The sequence below is a fragment of the Uloborus diversus genome, chromosome 7 (genome assembly GCF_026930045.1).
Source record: "Uloborus diversus isolate 005 chromosome 7, Udiv.v.3.1, whole genome shotgun sequence".
In the NCBI taxonomy this organism is placed as follows: domain Eukaryota; kingdom Metazoa; phylum Arthropoda; class Arachnida; order Araneae; family Uloboridae; genus Uloborus; species Uloborus diversus.
Window position 1 is genome coordinate 150,640,852 of NC_072737.1, and position 18,179 is coordinate 150,659,030.

The window sequence follows — 18,179 nt, forward strand, 5'->3', positions numbered from 1 at the left end:
GTGCTCTAAAAGGTAAAAGTACAAACAACTAATGGTTTAAAAGAAGACTTGTGTATGCATTATTAGCAAAACTCGGGATTTGATTAGAAACATATTTAAACTGTGTACACGACCAAAAAAAATCTAAGTATTTTTGTACTAGATTTTGAGTGGAATTATTTTTTATTTATCTTTGTTTGCATTACTTCACTTGAATGGATTAATCTAACCATAAGTTTAGGCCTTGATGTTGAGATTTTTAGCAACTGTAATTATTAATGCAGTTGAAAATCTTTTACTGTCAAATGCTTATAAACCATTAGAAGAATTGCTTCTTTTGAGCTGCACATTTGACAAAAGGTTGTCGCTTTTCAATCAAAAGGTTGTTGCGTTAACTTTTGATTTAATTCCAAAAGTAAGGTTCCAACTGCAACTTTTGGATTTGTTGGATGAAGGCTTTTAAAACATTGGTGCCAACTTTAGCAATTTTCCAAAAATTTGTGCCAAAAATCACCATTGCATGAATTTTCTTAATATACCCATCTTGAAATTTTGCTAAAGTGTACAATCATGATGCATTGGCACTGTAACTAACTTATCACATTAGACAACTAGAGATTTATGTATTTTTGCTTACTGGTTGAACGATTTGGTAACAGGGACCCTGACGGAAGGTTATTGACCCTCCAGAATTTTTCTTATTCAGGAAATTTTGTTTGACAATTTTGCAAATTTGGAGACAGCATTGCAAAACTACCAGTTTTTTAAACTTTTAAAAAAATGTTTTACGTCTTTTCTCATTAGCTGTACATACACATGTTTGCATTTCAACATTGAGTAAAATTCAGAATTTCATTCAGCTAATTTAAAAATTCAGGATACTCTAACTGAACTTTTACACAATAAATTTTATTAAAATTTCCTATGTTCCAATTAAATAGTACAAAAATAACAATAAATATTTATGCTTATTTATATATCTTTTGCCAATAGTAATTTTTACTATTGAACAATTCAATTCATATAATTGCTAGAACCCACATCACTGATTTTTTAAATAAATGAAAAATCCTAAAATGATTATACTTATGAGCCCAATGTTTAAAGATGAATAATGCCTCAATTTAGAATCTAAATTAGTTTCATAATTGTTAAGTATTTCTTCTATACTTAAGCCTGATGAATAGTTTTCATGATGTTCAGAAACATTGTATTTTTGATTTAACAAATTCTGCAGCTTTTTAACAGTTTCATTTAGTATTTCATGCTGCAATTTCACTGCAGATTCCAAATCTTTCATTTTTGCTTCACCCTCAGCTACGTTTAACAGGTGTTTATCCGCCGTAAACATTGAATTAATTCTGTCCATTGTTTTTTGAAGATCCACCACTTGGCTTAAGATGTCATTAGCAAAACTTTTTATATCTTTTCGATGGCGCCAGTTGTTGATACTTGAACCAAGTATTCCTAATACACCTCCAACAATTCCAGTAATTAGAGAGAGGTATTTGTTTTTTTCTCTGTAAGTCCTCTCTTGGTCTTGACTGTTATTTATTGATAAAGCTAGTGTCGTTTGCTGTTCCTTCTCAGTTTGATCATACAAAGAAAAGACATCTTGTAAACGTTTTTGTTCCTTCAGCAGTTCACGAACCTGAGGAAAAGCAAAAGATTTGTGAATACAGTAGTTGGATGAACATTTATGTGATGTACAAGTAAAAACATGTTTTTTCTTCTTGCACTTCCAATTTTACTACATTCCCATAAAACATCTTTGTCAGAAAAATTGGTTCTAGATACCATACGGCATATAAAACTAGGGTGTACAATGTTAAATACAAAAAGAAATAAAGATATATTTTATTAACTCAACACACATGTTCACACTAAAATTGTAAAATATTGTGAAGTTCCATGTAAACAAAATAATGCAATGATTTGTAAAAAGTTCATATTATTAATTGGGTGCCTCAATTGCCAATTCGATTAACTCCACTTAAAAAAAAAAATCATTTCTGCTTTAATAGTGCTTTACCAATACTTAGCATGTGAACTTATATTAAAGTTTTGGTTCAGTACATTTCTAACCATATGATGGCAGAAAATGTAAAACGAGGGCCTATTCACTCCTATGGATAACACCATCTTCTTCATCACTTTTCTCTCTACTTTTCTTTTTATGGAGTTAATCGATTCAGCGAGTGTGGCATCCAACTGAGAAAGAGAAAACTTTCAAATTTTATCTTGCCATGTCAGCCAAAAACTAAGATTTTTATACAACCTTTCTTCGCATACTACTTTTTCAAAATTCATTTTTTATTACTTTAAATGACAAAACTAGACCAAAGCAATTAATTACTAAATTAAATTACTTATAACTGATATAATTTCTAAATAAAACTGACTGTAATAGATACCAAACCTTTTTTGTAGTTAATTCTGAAATGCTTTAAAAATAAGCATTTTTTTTTTTTACTTTTTTCAAATTATTATTTTTGGCTAACAACTATTTCCAAAATTAATGTTACAAGCAACACTAACAATAGGAAACACGATGTTGATAAAGTATATTTTAGTTGCAAATTTGTGCTGTATCAATATAGTGTTTCCTATTGTTACTTTGTGGCTGAAAACTATTTATTTAGAACACTACACAGATTTTAGAACTGATATAATTGACAATCAATATTAGTCTATATTATTAACCGAACAATCATTATGTTTTATGAAATTACTACATAATGCTGAAAAAAAGTAAAAGCTTTTATTAATAATGACAGTAAACCTACATTTTGTTTAGTATTTTTTAAAGAAATTTTCTAAATTTAAAAATAAAACAACTAGTTTACAAAATGTTATAAATATCTGAAGTCTGAGGCACCCTATAACACAATCATTCCCTATTTTCTGTTCCATATAATAATACAAATAAAATGAAATTCATTTTCGTGCTCACTTGAAACTTGTGTTCGCATGAGTTTTTTTTTTTTTTTTTTTTAAATCTGTTTTGTTTTTAAGATTAACTTGGAGATGTTGAACTAATAAAGTTTTGGGAAAAGTGTGCCCCTTTCATATCCCACTTTTTCTGGTTGAATATCACATTTTACATTGTTTAGAGAAGGTGGTACTAATTTCTGTACCTCAAAGCCAGGCTAACGTAATTCACATAACTAGGGGGCTATCGCCCCCTGCTCGCTATCGCTCGCCAACCCCCGGAACTGCTTACGCAGTTCCCTGTGGATCGCTTCGCGATCCATGCTCGCTTCGCTCGCTCGCTGTATGCCAATACATTAGCCTAGCTAAAATTTTCCGTAAAAATTAAAGTTGGTAATGGCATTTAGGTCACCATCCATTTAACCAATATGAAAATTACGTTCATAATGTTAATTTGTCTGCTTTAGCCAGATTTTCGACAGTTTAACTTTGCTGTATGTAAGATGACTGCCTTGGCAATGTGCACAACTTTACCATTATAGATACAAAAGTGTCTGTCATTGCTTTGGAGAGATTGCACTTCTACCTGTTGGTCCGCGGAAGGTATTTTATTTCCCTTCTACCACCCATTGGAAAACCAATGAAGGCATTCCCCTATCCGCCACCTGGGGACGCGCCCTCTAGGGGTTACAGGCTCCCCCGAGGGATGTATTTACATTATTTACACTCTTATATATTTACATATTTACACTCTTATATATTCTAATCTGAGAAAACTTCCTCATATACACAATTAAAAATGTCCCGTTTGGGAGCCACAACTGACACTGCTTCAAAAGATCTTGTTCTTGATAATGCCACATAGAGCTGGCCATGACTAAAAACAGGCTCAGAGAGCACCAAACATATTTTCTCAAACGTTTGTCCTTCTTGTTGTTATTCTGAATCCTTGCCACGTCACGAACAAAAAATGGTTTAACTAAAAACGCGAAAACTCGCCAAGGCTACTTTGCTTGCACAATACTAAAACTACTATAACCCTAAACAAATTTGGCGAAACCTTTCAGCTGAGAATAAAAGGAATAAAGTAAATTCTTTCTCGGTTATTCATTTTGAACTGAACTGTCGTACTGAAGCAGAGAATAGGCGACGCTCAAAGCGCCTACGCGTTCAAAACAACATTGCCGATGAACATGATTGTGGAGCAATGTGTGAAGAATGCGAATTTTGTGGTGCTCTTTATTGGCAGAAAGAGCGTAATACTGCAAATAAATATACTAAATGTTGCCATGACGGAAAGGTGCGGTTACCGGCATTGTGTGACGCACCTGATCTGTTGAAGGAACTGCTGACTGAAAATTCCCCAGCCGCTAAAAATTATCGGCAGCGAATCAGAGAATACAACTCTGGAAATGGCTCGTCTTAAATTGGATTCAAGAACGGTTTCCTGCCTTCTTTGAGCTTTTCTTTGCTGATTAAGGTTGAAATGGGCCACAGCCCGACTCAAACTCATCTCAAAAAAAAAAAAAAGTTCGTTGAGTATTCTGTGATTCAAGATTTCAAAACAACGTAGAAGTTTGTTTACATGATTTATCGGCGAAGTGTTGCACACAGAGGTTTAGAAATTCACCCCTTCATTTGCCGGCACGTAAGAGAATTATATATATAGATTGCTATTTTACAGGATAGCGGAAAAACGGTTGCTTGGTGCATTCTAACTGTATGACTTATGCACTTTAAACACTGGTAAATTTAAAAAATATATATATATTTTTCGTTTGTTTTGTTTAGGATTACGTTCATATAGCTCGATGCAGAATAGCATTCTACCTACAATGCACTAATAAACAGAAAATCGGAATTTTTGGACTCTCTGAGTCTGGCTCTGAGGTACAGATTTGTAGTGTAGATTATAATAAAAACAAGAACTTACCTGTGTAACCACAGATATATACATATCATCTCCCATTGATGTTTTATGTAATATATCTTGCATCTCTTGTAATTTCTTTTGAACAATAAAAATTTCCTCTTGAACTCGTCTTCTCTTTTCCTGTGTAACTTGCACTTTATTTTGATGCTATATTAAAAAAAAAATCATCAATGAATTCCCAATGTAATTCTTTAAACACACTGTACATGAAAATGAATACATAGAAAATATTTTAATTTTAGCCTTGATATTTATCTATATATGTACAGTAGCTTACACTGACTGTCACAACTACTAATGCTACAAAGCTGAAATTTGGTTTATTTTATAAATGTAGGCACATGATAAGAATAGATTTTTGAAATTTTAATTGTAAAGGAGGTTAGATAGTATGAGGAACCTTGCCCACATACGTACAAAATGTTCAAGGGCTCGAGTTCAAGGTGGAACCAGATGTTAAAACATTTGAAATTTTGCAAGAATTGCTCTCTCCCCCTCATAAAACACTAATTAGCAGAGATTATTAGTTAAAACTCATTTTTACATCTACCAAGAAATTATCCAATCTTTACAAATTTTATACTGTTCAAAGGTCCACAAAAAATAACCCCTTGGGAAATTGTTTCGAACCTTGAAGTGGCTAAAATAGCTACAAAAAAAGTTATAAGCGTTTTTTAAATTAAAAAAAAATAATTTCCAAAAGATTTCAATTCCTCCATCTTTTGTGCGAGAATTTTAGCTTGAAAAAAAGCTGTTGTCATTTCTTGCATATTTAGAAATAACATTTCTTTTAATCATTTGTTAATACAGTTGGCTCTCTGTTGAAAGATTTTCAAGGGTCCACAAAAAATCGTCCTTAAGTAGAAAGCACCCTTAAATAGACTGCTTTTAAAACTATAGCGGACCATCTGGGACCGTGAAAAGCCGTCTTTAAATAGAGAAAGTTGTTAAATAGAGCGTCGTTAAACAGAGAGTCAACTGTAATGGGGGCATTTAAAATATTTTTTCCTTTTGATTATGTTTTTGCAATTTAATATTTATATTTCAATTTTTTTATTTTTTGTGCAGCCACTGAGATACACATCAATGTATGCAGCCAACAGGCAGTTGATATTACAATTTTCAATTTTAATAAGTTGACTTAAGGACCTACAAGCTTTAACATTATTTTTAAGGATGGGTGGTGTGATTAGAGTTTTGCAGAAGTGACGTTCTTATTTTAGTGCCAACATTGAGGAATATTGTCCTTATTTTAAAGGGTTTTTTTTAAAAATGATATTAGAGTTATTTTGGTGAAGATTTTTGGATCTGTTCTAGGTGAGGAATTTTAGAGGGCAGCCTAAGTTATTTAAAATTATTACCTTAATTATGTCTGGGATTATCAGACCTGATGTCTTTTTTTTAAAACCCCGATATAAAGAAATGTTTTTCTTCTAATGTAGAATTTTAGGTAGTATTTTCCTGATTCAGATTATAATTTTTAGAGACTGCTCTCAATACTTTGATGGGCATTTTTAAAGGAACCGCTGATGTCATTTAACAATTGCTGTCTTCCTTCTGATGGGGATTTTTTGGACTGTTCTTTCCATATTAATGGAGATTTTTAGAAACTACAGTGTAACTTCGATTTAAGGATACCCAATTTAGTGATTTCTTCAATTTAATGATACATTACACTGGTCCGGATTTAACTGCATTAAATTTCTATGTTTCTTAATTTAACAATAACTTTTTCTGGTCCCTTGACAGTCGTTAAATCGAGGTTATACAAGTTAAAAAGGTTAATGCGGAACATGACCACTGTTCCTTCCTTCTTGAAACAATGCAACTATTGAGATAGCTTGCAAAGTGCAGGGTGTAACATAATAGTGATTCAGATTTCCAAGGGCAATGTTGACTTCAATAAAGAACTACCTTTTTGGAATGGAAATTTTAGGGATAGCCCGTGAAAAGCTGGGTGGATTTTCAGAGAATGCTGTCATTTTTCTGATTCTAAATGAAACTATAGAAATATTTCTTCCTTTTTATGCAATATGCCAACTGCCTGGTTATCATATCCAGAGACTGCCGTTTCATCCTTGTTATTTACCGAAGCAATGGTTCGGTTCAATCTTCGAGTTGAACCGAACCATTGCTTCGGTCACTCGTCTGGTCTGCTAATCCTGTATTAGCTACCAGTTTGTTTCCCACTCTTGGCTTCCTTAAGAGGTTTTCCATCTCTAGCTCAGTCACTTTCCTATGCTGGGCTGATGAGTGCTAATAAGCACGAAACTGCAGTCTTCGGCTGGAAATGATGGAGCTGGCGGTGTATTCCATGAATTTCATTGTTATTTTTTCTCTGCATTTTTACGTTCTGCAATGGAATCAGACTTTGTTCAAAGGGTGTAAGTCAACTTTTGCCGAGTAGTGACTTATATGCCCTTTTAACCAAAAAGTGATTGAATTATAGTATTAATTAAAAAAGCATTCTGCTAAAATTACAATTTTATTTAGCTTATTGTCTGAATAATATCTATACTAATATTATCAAGAGAGAGGGCGGATTTTTGTTAGTTTATATGTTCGAGGCAATCTCCGGAACCACTGCACCTATTTGAAAAATTCTTCACTACATGAAAGGTATTTCCTTACTGAGTGCCATAGGCTATAATTCGAAAAAATCCGATAAAGTTCTTTTTTTATTCCAATTTAGGCCCAAATTTCACATAAATTCCTGAATATGGGAGTGAAAAATTACTTTCACATATTAATATTATATATCGTTGAAAAGGGTAGAATTTTCCGCGTTCTAAACAATTTGTTTCAATGCTCTAACTTAATTACGGCAGGAGTAATTTGAGTTTTTAGCTCAATCTTTTTTAGGCTTAGCTGAAATTTAGGCACTACTTTCTTCATTAAATCTATTAATAAAAAGTGAAGAAATTGTCCCACAGTTTTCTTTTTGACACCATTGGAAAAAGTGACATTTTTTACTCCAGATCTCTCTCTCGACCTATGGTCGAAAAACTTACGCTTTTTGAATCCATTGTTTCTTTCCTTATTTTGCATTTAATTTCTTAAACTTATTTTATTTCGTGTTTCCATGGTTACGCTTTTAAAATCCATCTTTCGCACTTTAATTTCTTAAAAGTATTTTAATATCTGTCATCATTGTTTGGAAGGGTAATTATGCAGGGTGTTTTTTTTTTCTTTTATTTAAGCCTGATTGTTGAATATATGTCACTTGACAAAATTTTTATTCTCAAGGTAGACCGGGCAAAGCCGGGGAACACAGCTCTTAATATATAAAGATTTGAAAGCTACTGTTAATGTGATTTTGTACTTTTTTGTTTGTTTGGCGAAATATTTATTATTGCCAAAGAAAAAAACATCCACTTCACTCGCATAAGGGCTGGGTTCCGGTAGCGTGGTCGCTTGGCGTGTTAGCCTCTGAGCAGTTCAGTCTAGGATTATTGTTTTAAAGCAACCGTAAGTGTAATTCATTGTTTTAGTGATTTATTTTAAGAAAAAAAGAAACTTTTTATTTGTTTTTATCGAGTAAAATGTACGACATTTTTTTTTTTTTCTGACAATGATTTTTGAATGTTCCACTGTTTTTTTTTTTTTTTTTTTGGTTAGACGGATGGACTATGAGAGCGTGGTTGCTGGGTGAGTTTGGCGATAAACAATAGAGTTGTAGAACTATTTTTACATTTGAAAGATATTATTTGATGTCTTTTTTTTTGTTTATTCGGCAAAATATTTTAAATTGCAGTAAAAACCCCTTCATTCGCTAAATAGAGTTTTAAAGCAACTGTAAATCTAATTTAATGATTTGACAAAAAGTTTTAAATTCCAGAAAAACTTGAATAGTTTTTTTTTTTTTGAAAAGGTGTGTATGCATTTCATACATTGAAAAATGATCATTTCACATCAGAGGTGTGTTTGGCGTCAATTTTTTTATTCAACGGACATCATTGTGCAGTAGTGCTGGACGATATATTGATATACCGCTGAACACCGGTTTCATAGCCATATCATAAAAACCGGTTTTTTGGAAACCGAACCCATGATATATCACGGCGGGCGGTATATTGTAAACGAAACCGGTGTCTTCGAATTTCGAATTCACCGACGCTGGAATCGGCTGCAGGAAACCGGTTGAATAGCGATCTCTCCGACGGACGTTCGATTTGCCTGAAGATCGGTGATTCCCCTCCGAGACCTGCTGATTCGAAGACTACGCTCCCCCCCCCCCTCCGCCGCATGATCGCTTCCGTCGCATAGCGCGAATGGAGGAGTGTTACGTCATCGGTGCATCTGGTATGGACCACGCTTGCGCTGCTTCGAGGGTGGATGGAGGGTGAGAGGGGACACGCTCCTCCCTAACGCCTAACGATACCAGTATTTGGTAGCAAGCTTTGTCGTTTCTAATTTCGGAGGAGATTCGAAGATTCGAATTTCGAACTTGTCAAAGCTGCTGAAACCGGTTTTTTCACCTTCGTGAGCTTCACCGAATTTATCACTAAGCTTTTATTTGGAACCGTTCATTTGGTTTTCTGGCGCTTTATTAATTTTCTTTTCTCTGTTCTCCTTACTTCGTTGTTATCGTTATTGTTACATATTTCAAAATAATTATCGTTGTTTATTGTTCCTACTGTTCTTTTTTTAACTTTCTTCTTAGTTTATGCTTAGACCGTTTGATGCAATTTATATCACTATAAGTTATATATAGTTAAAACTTATTTTGACAGGTATACTCACAGGGAGGAGAGGAGGGGGGTATAGCACGACTTGCGCCATCCAAAAAAAAAATGGACTGGGGGAGGGGGGATAATTTTTTTATTTATTTAATTTTTTTTATTTATTTAATTTTTTGATTTATTTGTATTTTAAATTATTTATTTTGTTCTGTTTATATTTTATTTCATTTATTTATATAGTTTGTGGGTGTGTGTCATTGGCATAGCACACAGAACATTTCTAATAAAATAATAATAATAAACCAATAATATATATAAAAATATTTAAAAAAATAAATGAAATAAAAAGGAGATCTAAAAAATAAAAAAGGGAGAGGGTTGAGAAAAGGGGGGGGGGCATTGGCACACCTGTATTCTGATGTGATTGGCTGATTGGTATCTGAATAGTATTTTATAAATTTTAGAAATTGTCTATATAATGCCAAAATCTTTGATGCAAATGATCCCAAGGTGTGTGTTGTAACGCTCTTGTATTGTACCCATAAAGGTTGGGAAATTCTTCAAAACTCTCGTTTCGAATTGAAAAAAGGAATTATTAGTATGATCCTATAAAAAATGAGAGCCTGATTTTGATATGTATTTCATAAAGGTGTGGAGAAGGGATGCCATGATAAGTCCCCCTCTATATGTATACAGCTGATTATACCTATATATCGATATATCATGATGTTTACTTTTTGATATATCGCAATATGGAAATCCAGATATCGTCCAGCCCTATTGTGCAGCTACTGCTAGTATTGAATATTTTTGTTTTAAAACATTAAAATTATTAGATTAAAGATAAAAGATCTGAAATTGAAGCTTGCTATATCTGATCCTCGTAAATAAAGTCATCTTTTTGTCACTTCTACAACTATTCTAAGAAATGTATTTAAAGAAAAAAAAAATTTCCACCTTTGGCAAAAATGTGCCTTCAATATTTGTCGGTTACATCCATTCTTCTCCGGAGTACTAATGCACAAGTCACTCCAATTTTACTTGCAGCTTTTTATTTTAAGTGTGGTTTTTCTTTTTTTCGTGTGATTTTCGTAACAGAAATGGCATACGAAAGCAATATAAAGTAATAATGTTTTTTCTTTGAACTAGTAAACCTTTCTGGATGCTTAAATGTGATAATTTGTAATGTATTTCAGAGCAAAGTGCTAAAACTGAGTAACTTGAATAAATAAACTAAAAATATAGTTTAATTGGGTGTGCTTATGTTTTTGTGTTACGCTGGGTCTAGGCTTATCACTTAGAAGGATCAGGATGTACACATGCCGTGTGCCCACCTCCTTAAATACCATGAAGACTGGCCCCTAATTGCGAGTTCCCCCATAAATAAGAGAAAATTACAAATATCCCTTTCATCCAAATTGACGAGAGGCCATGTCAGTCTACTCGGAAATCGAGGGGCGTGACCCTTAGGAGGGCCCGGCTAGCTATTGAAGAAGCATAAATATTATAAGTTTTATGGGAGGAGAGGGCCGCCGACCAAACTGACAAGGATCTTGCCTTGACTCTCAGCAGCCCAGGGCAGCTATGAACAAATGCCCATGCGGGCTTTTAGAAATTAGTGTATTTGGGCATGTTTTTTGTTATTTTCCATCACAACATAAATTAAGCCCTTTAACCATTACCTGACCTGGAAAATATAAAAAATTGGGCCTAATTGTGTGTTAACCAAAACAAGTAAAATATAAATCAGTAAAGTATTAAAGGACATTTTTAATGAATCTGCGTGCATATTTTACGCAGTGAATACTTTAAATACGCTTCAATATTTTCTTTCAATGAGCAACTTTTTGACTTTGTATTTTATATAAAAACTAGTGTGGAGAAGAATAAAAGCACTTGATTTTGAAGAAAAAAAAAAAAAAAAAATTTGCAGTTGGTTAATTGCAATTCTTTTAAATACAAAATGTCAAAAAATCTCAGTCTTAGATCAAAACACTTCACATTCTTTTTTCCCCTGTCACATCTTTCTTTTCATCCTTAGAAAGCTATTAATAAGATTTCATGAGCTTTAGTTACTACTATCAAATATTGCTCAGATAGCAATGTTATCAAGTACGCAGTATGAAAAAAAAAAATCTTACTTCTAACACTTTTTCATGCATTTCTGACAGTCTAGTTATTCCAAACAAATCTTCGTACGTTTTCATCCAAACTTTTACTTTATTTTCTAAATTCTCTTCAATTGTATTTTTTGGTTTAATTATTCGAGATTCTGAGCAGTAAAGTAACGATGCATTAATTTGAATACTCTTACGAGACTTAATTGATTTAGTGAAAAATCGCATTCTGTTCAATTTTAAAAGCATGTTGTAATGCTGAAATGAGAATTACAGAAAATTGTTTACATCGTGTGATTACCGCGCGGTTTTCAGTTTGGTTTTTATTCAGTGAATTTTGGCTTTGTAAGGTAAAGCCGATTTTAGAAAGAATTTTTTTTTTTATTTATACAACTTTGCAACATAGAACGTTGGAAAGGGTAGATACATATATTTATGAAATAAAAATGTATGAAGTTGTTATGCATATGGCTGCGTTCGGAAATAATCCGCCGGTTACACCGCCGTACCCGTGTTTAGTATACACACAAAGTAGAGATTGAATTGAGCCAATCAGCTTATTGACCTAAATAACCCCTCCCCTCACGCAGGACACACAGCGAATGAACCGATTAGTCCAATTTGTTGACATTCGGGCTCAAATGACTGGAACGACGGGCCACTTGTTCCATTCCTCGAAGATTCGTGCTCTCTACTTTCTTCGACCGACTTTGTATTTTGTGACGAAATTTGAATGTCTACTTTTGGAAAATAATTCACAAAAGTAGTCAGCTCTCAGGCATTACATTCGATTTAAATTTCGACCCCACGTTCCGAAAGAACTTTTTCTTTCCTGTTGCATGAATTTCGAAGATGTATGCAGCTGGTGGAATGGAATCTGATTTTTCAGACAGTGATTGTGACATTGTATTTTCGTCGAAAGATTCGTCTAAAGCTGAAGCAGAAGCAACCATCAACAAAAGCAACCCAAATACGTTTTCCAATGGTGTTATAAAAACTGTAAGTGCATGCATTATTTTTTAATCCACTGAAATTTATTTTTTTAAACTTTTCTTATTGTTAAAGTTCTAAATAGACATTGGATTTGTTTGTTTTCTTATCGCCTGTTAAACGTGCATGTTGGATGTTTAATAATACAAACGATACACCCAGTATATTGACAGCTCCGTTATATTATTCAGAAACTAGTTGTATCCTTGTAAAACAACTTGTCAGTCTGGAATAGACAATGGCCAAGCTTGGAGGCAGTATCATCTCATTAAAGCTGAGAGTGCGAAGAAACTGGTACAACCCAAGTACTTTGGTTATACCCAAGCTTTGCCTTCAATTTACGAGTTGAACTGTACTAATTGTTTTTTTTCCTTTTTTTTTTTACACCAAATTCAAAAGAGAAAGCGAAAAGCTTACCTTTTCATTCCTGTGTCCAACTTCTTTTCGTTCCCAGATGCTTGAAACTTGTTTGAAACCTTTCTTTGGTCGTTCTTCTAGTCGGTGCTAATTCTATTAGCTTCCAGTTTGTTTGGCACTCTATGCTTCATTATGAAATTTTCCAGCTCCAACTCAGTCACTTCCTATGCCGGGCTGATGAGTACTAATAAGCATGAAACTGCAGTCCTCGGCTGGAATGACTGAGCTGTCTGTGTATTTCTTGTATTAGTTATGTAGTCGTGGTAAATCACTAATACCTATAATTATGCGATTTATTGATTTCACACAAACTAACATGCCATTACAACTGATTAAATCACAACACATAATGAAACATTTATTATATACAAAACATTTTGCTGCTACACCAGAATTTTTTTTTCACTGAGAGAGTTTTCTTTTTTCGATCCGTACACTGCTGGTGCCACAGCCCATCTGGCCTTGAATCCGCATCCGCGTGTGTGCAATGTTCATTTGCCTATAAGAGATCTCTTTCGAGATACTTGTTGACTCTCGCTGCTGTGCTTTATTTACTTAAGCTATCAGTTTGTTGTCACTCCTGGCTTCAATGAGATAACGTCTGCCTCCAGCTTGATTATTATCTATTCCAGATTGAGGAGTCCACAACAAGGACAAAAATCTGGTTGGCATAACTGAGCTGTTTGCATGTTGCATGTTATTCTGCCTTAGCCCTGGCTTAAGAGCAGTAACTTACTGCTTTATTCAATCTACGTTCAGTTTGAAGTTTCTTTAATGTAAGATCTTTATAATATTAAATACAGTAGCCTCTCATAATATCGTGCTATGTTATATCGCTCATTCGGATGTATCGCTCTTTTCTTCTGTTTTCCTAAACATTAAAGTAAAAAAAAATCTTGCTTTAAGTTTGAAATGATTTATGAAAATATAACAGTATTACAAGCAGAAAAGGTCTCATTCTTCTTTATTTTGTCAATGAACAAAACGAAAATGCTTATATACTTTTACATTTGCTGGAAAAGCAGCGGTAATTGTTGTTATCCAAATATATGCATACCTGCAGAGAATTTCAGTTTAATATAGTTTGTAAACTACTTGACAGTTTCTTCTGGACGAGTGAAAGCGTTTTCTGGAAACAATCTGATTATTTTTACTTTTCACATCCTTTCTATAGCAAATTGAAGAGATTAGAAAGTCTATTGGGCATACGAGGGTTTTGGAATGCTCACTCTTATCTCGCGGTAACTAAGAAAGAACATTCATTCATCATTTGATGTTCCACCTTTCTGACACTGAAATTTATACAAATTTCAACCTCGTTTAAAGTTTAATATGTGTGATAGTACTTTTGTGAACTACATCGGAACCTTTTAAAAATGATGTCAAAAAGAATGAATGCTAATTTACTTGTATCTTGGATGGATAACTATTTTTGATGACCTCGGTTATATTGCGCTTTTGGATACATTGCGTTTTTTCTTTGTCCCCTGAAAAGTGATATAACGAGGAGTTACTGCATATGTCATAATACATAAGAAGACATTTCTTGGTAATTTATCTGTTAATGTGTGAGATTTACACTTAATTTACTAATGGCAGGATTCAAGATTCGATTAGGGTAAAAAAGTATCAATTTATTTGCAATAACATTCAATTAATCCATTAATTAACTAAATAAGCATGACCTAAAGCTAAAATTTATCTAGTATACAAATCCTGAAACCAATACTAAATCTCTTCCACTTATTAGGATTACAACGTCAGTTGAGACAACTAAAGCATAGATACAAAACATATCAGGGTTGGCCAGATTGGACCCAATAGGTTTTTTTTTTTTTGAAAAAAAACATTTAAAAAAACCCCATAATTTAGCCCACTTAAAAGTTTTTTTAAAAATTCCTAAGAAGTTTTAAATGAAATTAATGAGTTAGAATACTTTCAGAATTTAAACTTATTATTTTTTTGTTCTTCACTACAGAGAATAAACATTAAAAAAGTGTGTTAGGAACTTAAATAGCCTACGCATTGCACTTTACTTTTAGTCACTTGAATGTTAGACTTTCTTACGTCTTAACTGTATTTAAAAAATATATTTCAAACATTTTAAAAAAGCATATTTTGCTTTTTGCTATAACTGATCAAGAAATAATTCAAAATATCTTGGCTAAGTCATATTAGGTCTCATTTTCTCAACATTTGTAAATTGTATAGTAAAAACTACATTAGCAAAAAATCATTCCATGTGATTTACTTAGTGCAAACCAACGCATGTCGAATAAAAGAGAGATATTTTTTCAGGAATTAACAGGACTTAAAAACAGTCGGACAGAATAGGATCAACAGCATTTTTATTATCTTACAAAAATGTTTAATATTTCTTACTCTATACAAAGAACTAGAAAAACAGGTGACATAAAATTTAAACCAAAAAATGTCTTGATTGAGCTGGAATCCAGTAAAATGGGATTTTTACACATTAAAATTTAGGTTCTAATGTAGTATTGCATATCAAAATGAAATACAATAAAGTAAAATGAAAAAAAAAAAAAACATAATTAAAAAAGAACAATAGATTTTATGACTTGAGAAGTAACTTGGCCTAAACTTTTGGTAATCATAGACACTACAAAATCAGAAACTTCACCATTCTTAGTGTTTGATACAGCGAGAACAAAAAAAATGGAAGAATAAAGAAAATGAGGCTGTTCTACTCCCCCCCCCCCCCACGCCTGATTTATCATTTTATCTGATTTTTTTCTTTATGTAACAGCTTAAAAATACTTTGACCTTGATCAACATTCTAATTAATTGGGTTGTATTCTTTATACCAGTTCAGTGGTGCTTTGTTCTTGTCCGAGTGTGAAACTATTCTTGAGTTGTGCTTTGAGTTTCTTTGTGCGAATTCTCCTGAATTCATTCATTACAGTCCACTATTAAATCGAATTTTTGTGAATTCTGTGCTTCATTTCTTATTCATCATATTTATTTTATGGTCCGTCAAGCCAGAGCTTTTATACATCAACGTAGGTGAGTTTGTTCCTTTAATTTGTGATTAACAATGGATCTTTAAGCCTTGAAAAAGAGAAAAACTGCAATTAAAGCCAGTTTAACAAAATTGAAAGAGAAAATTTACTGTAATATTGATAATGCAGATTCCACAGAATTGGAGTTTTTCAAAGAAAAAATTCAAAAATCTAGTGAAGATATTACGTCTGTGTTTAATAATATTTTTGATTTGTCCGATGAATCGAACTTGATTCTTTCATTACTGAGTTACAAGGTCAATGTGATATAATTGATGAATTAGTTCTTGTAATTTCTAGAGCCATTTCTAAGAACAGTAGTGTTGTGAAAAATGAAAGCAAATGTTCTGAGGCAGCTGATATCAAGCTACCAAAATTAACTCTGCCGTGTTTTGGTGGTAATCTTGAAGAATGGTTGTCATTTAGTGACCTTTTTAGCGCTGCGATTTTGAAGAATGAAAAATTATCTGGCGGGCAGAAATTACAGTATTTAAAGTGTTCTTTAAAAAGTGAAGCGTTAAAAATTGTGCAGTCACTTTCAATTTCTGATGCGAATTTTACTATTGCGTGGAAGTTACTTTCCCAAAGATTTTCGCATAAAAGAGAACTTATGAGTGCTTTAATAAGAAAATTGCTGTATTGATTCTTTAACCTTCATTGCAATCGGAAAATTCTTCACAAATTTTAAGTTTGGTGGATAGTGTAAGAGAATGTATTCGGTCTTTCGAAACTTTACAGTTCAAAGTAGGGAACTTTTCTGACCCTCTATTAATGTTTATCATGCAATTTAAATTAGACCCTGAGATAAGAGGTTGGTGGGAATGTTCAATGGAAGGAGATAGTGTCCCAAAACTGGATTTATTATTAGAATTTTTAAAATCTCATTCAAGAACACTGCAATCTAGTAAACAACAGGGTAATAAAAACTAAATGTTCTTCAAAAGGTGTAAACATTCACATCAGAGATCCATTCACTTTGTGTTTATTGCGAGGCTAAGCATTCTTTAATTAAGTGTAATAAACTTTTGAATTTAAGTGTTTAAGATCGAGTTAATTTTGTGAAGAAAAATAATGTGTGTTTCAATTGTTTACTTTCAAATCACAGAGTATCGCAGTGTAAGAGTGTTTATAAATGTAAAAAATGTGCTAAAAATCATCACACCTTGCTTCATTATAATCAGTCTGAGAACAACTCCGAAGCTAATTATCAAGGTGCAAGTAATTCAAATACATTATCGGCCAGGGCTAAGGTTTTTGTTCTACAGTCATCAGCTGCATCAAACTGATATAAGCAGGGTCTGTGATTCATCAATGCCTGAAAATATTTCTGCACCTATAACTTCTTGTGTTTCTGACTTGAACTATCATGGGCAAGTATTATTGTATACTGCACTCATCAAGGTAGTAGATTCTTCTGGAGAGCTGCAACTTTGTCGAGCATTACTCGACCCTGGTAGCCAAGCCAGCTTCATAACTGAGGATTGTTTACAGAGGTTAGGCCTATCTAGAAAAAGAGCTAAGCTTCTCATATCGTGCCTAGGATCATCAGATGCTAAAACTAATGGAATTTCAGAAATCAAATTTGTCCCACTTTCACTAATAAGTTATCATTCACCACCCCCATGTTTGCGATTAACAAACTTATTGGAGAATTACCACATATAACCTTGAGTAAAGAGTTTGTTGAGCAATTTAGTGATCTCACTTTAGCAGATCCATCATTTTTCAAAAGTGGACCAATTGATATTCTATTAGGAGTAGACATTTCCATGTTCAGAGGAGAAACTGTCAAAGGAGGCGAAAATATGCCATATGCATCTCGCTCTGATTTAGGGTGGATTATTTCAGGTAGTGTTAGCCTTCCTGCGACGGGGAACCATACTATTCAAGTGAATAATATTCAATTGAAAACACAAGAGGTGCTAAGACTCTGTGCCTGAAATTTCTAGTTTTACTAAACTAGAACAAGACTGCGAGAATCATTTTTTTATCTACATTTTCAAGAGATAAAAACGGTATTCATACAGTAAAATTACCCTTCCACTCATCTCCAGAGTTGCTGGGTGAGTCTAGACAAGCAGCAGTTTAAATCGTTGGAGAAATTATT

At 33.2% G+C, this 18,179-nt stretch overlaps 2 protein-coding genes across 2 annotated transcripts in view; one reads left to right on the forward strand and one right to left on the reverse strand.

Moving 5' to 3' along the window:
• Positions 1-874: 874 nt before the first annotated feature.
• Positions 875-11,898, reverse strand: LOC129226069 (uncharacterized). The gene is made up of 3 exons (XM_054860653.1): positions 11,667-11,898; positions 4,844-4,990; positions 875-1,630 (listed from the first exon to the last, which is right to left on the reverse strand). Exons 1-3 carry the CDS (start codon positions 11,889-11,891, stop codon positions 1,022-1,024), a joined length of 981 nt encoding a protein of 326 aa, XP_054716628.1. The 5' UTR covers positions 11,892-11,898; the 3' UTR covers positions 875-1,021.
• Positions 11,899-12,284: 386 nt separating this feature from the next.
• The window catches only part of LOC129225824 (ankyrin repeat, SAM and basic leucine zipper domain-containing protein 1-like), a 93,429-nt gene continuing 87,534 nt past the window's right edge, over positions 12,285-18,179 (forward strand). The window contains exon 1 of the mRNA XM_054860337.1: positions 12,285-12,641. Within this exon, the coding sequence (XP_054716312.1) occupies positions 12,495-12,641 (147 nt within the window). The 5' untranslated portion in view covers positions 12,285-12,494. The remainder of the gene's footprint in view (positions 12,642-18,179) is intronic.